The sequence below is a fragment of the Charadrius vociferus genome, unplaced genomic scaffold (genome assembly GCF_000708025.1).
Source record: "Charadrius vociferus isolate BGI_N301 unplaced genomic scaffold, ASM70802v2 scaffold2003, whole genome shotgun sequence".
Lineage (NCBI taxonomy): Eukaryota > Metazoa > Chordata > Aves > Charadriiformes > Charadriidae > Charadrius > Charadrius vociferus.
In genome coordinates, this window is record NW_009647573.1 from 1 (window position 1) to 1,792 (window position 1,792).

At 56.8% G+C, this 1,792-nt stretch overlaps 1 protein-coding gene across 1 annotated transcript in view; it reads right to left on the reverse strand.

Annotated features, from left to right (window-relative positions):
- Nucleotides 1–172: 172 nt before the first annotated feature.
- Nucleotides 173–1,792, reverse strand: part of LOC104282767 (fibrillin-2-like) — a gene marked incomplete at its 3' end in the record, with an annotated part of 106,314 nt that continues 104,694 nt past the window's right edge. Inside the window, exons 44-46 of the mRNA XM_009880890.1 lie at nt 1,193–1,318; nt 557–682; nt 173–289 (exon numbers count right to left, since the gene is read on the reverse strand). Coding sequence (XP_009879192.1) covers nt 173–289; nt 557–682; nt 1,193–1,318 — 369 coding nt within the window. The remainder of the gene's footprint in view (nt 290–556; nt 683–1,192; nt 1,319–1,792) is intronic.

Here is a 1,792-nt window from a genome sequence, read left to right on the forward strand (position 1 = left end):
CCGCCTTAGCCGGCCCTACACCTCTGACACATACAGCCACCCCTACAGCCACCGCCAGGTGACACCCCGAGCTGACCTCCTGGGTGCCACTGTGTGACACCCCCTGCCCCGCAGCCGTTGCCACGTTGACCCCAATCAGCGATCCGCACGGTCGGGATTTCATGCAACTCACCCATGCAGTCGTTATTGTGCGTTAGCTCAAAGCCAGGGAAGCAGAGGCAGTTGTAGGAGCCAACTGTGTTCTTGCAGGTCCCATTCCCACAGGGCTGTCGGTCGCACTCATCAATATCTGCGGAGAGAAGGTCAGAGCTGATTCAGGGGCTGAGTGAGCGGAAAGTCCCTGTTTTGGGTGTGCAGACAGGGTCCGGGCAGCTGCACAACACCCCCGTGGCTTGAAGGTGATGCGAGAGCCCTTTTGGGGCAGCACAGGGGCACATGGGGATCAAGAGGACACTGTGGTCCTTGGCTGTCCTCGGCGCTCCCCAGCGGGCGCTGGAGAGAGCTCACGTCCATCCTGATATCTGATCCACGGCAGGGCCGTGGCAGTCACACTGACCCATGCACATGGTCTGCTCCCCCGTGGCCTTGAAGCCGTTGTGGCAGATGCAGACGTAGCTGCCCTCGGTGTCAACGCAGTCCCCATGGCTGCAGACGTTGGGGATCTCCTGGCATTCGTTGCGACCTACAACGAAGCAAAGCGGGCACTAGTGAGAAGAAGGGATGGAGCCAGCGGGAAGAGCCGGGACACTGGCCTTGGGCAGACCCCTGCCTGCTGGTGGGGCAGCACAGCAGAACGGGGCCTCCGTTTTCTGAGAGATGACTTCCCAAAGAACAATACTTAAGCGCTACGATCTCCAGAAGAAAATAATAAATTTAACTGGAGAAAATGGCCTGAGCTGCCAGACTAAAGCTGCACTTCACAGCGACCTTTTTCCTCATCCCTCAGGAGCCCACAATTCCCTGGGAATTGTCCCAAAAGTACAGGTATGCCATAACCCCAGCACAGCCAGGTCACAATCCCCAGGTTTGACAAAAGACCAGGAACCCACGCACGGGACTGGCATGTCCTTCATGCCGTCCTTCCTCGGGTCCACCCAGGGAGGTCTGCAAAAGCGTCCGAAGCGCCCAGGCAGGGGTGTCAGTGCCTCCCACACGTGTCTCTGGAATAGGTAGCAAAGAGCTCCCATCTTACCCACGCAGGCTCCGCTAGGCGACAGCTTGTATCCGGTTGAGCATTCGCACCTGTAACTGCCCGGGATGTTGATGCAGTCGGCGTTGCGCTGGCAGAGGTTCTCCCCGCTGCTGCACTCGTCGATGTCTGCGGGAGGAGAGCAACGCAAACCCGGAGTGCGCAGAGGGCCAAAGGCTCCCCCCCCCGGCACCGGCACCACCGTCCTGCTGGGGCTGGAGTGGCTCAACGGAATTTTAACCCTCGGGTTGCTCCACTCAGGGTCAATTTTCAACCTTTTTTTATTGCTTTGCAATACAGTAATGAATTTTAGTTTCACGTCAAAACTTTGAAAGACATTTGCAAACTTTTTCCAAAAAAAACCCCCAACCAAACAACCCAAAACAGAGGGGAAAACCAGACAGGAATGTGAATGAAAATCGGCAATATTTGTCCAACTATTGATGCGGAAAATGAAAATGACACGCTGGAGGGGAGGGATGCCATCCAGAGGGACCTGGACAGGCTGGAGAGGGGGGCCCATGCCAACCTCATGAAGTTCAACAAGGCCAAGTGCAAGGTCCTACATCCGGGTCGGGGCAATCCCAAGCACAACTCCAGGCT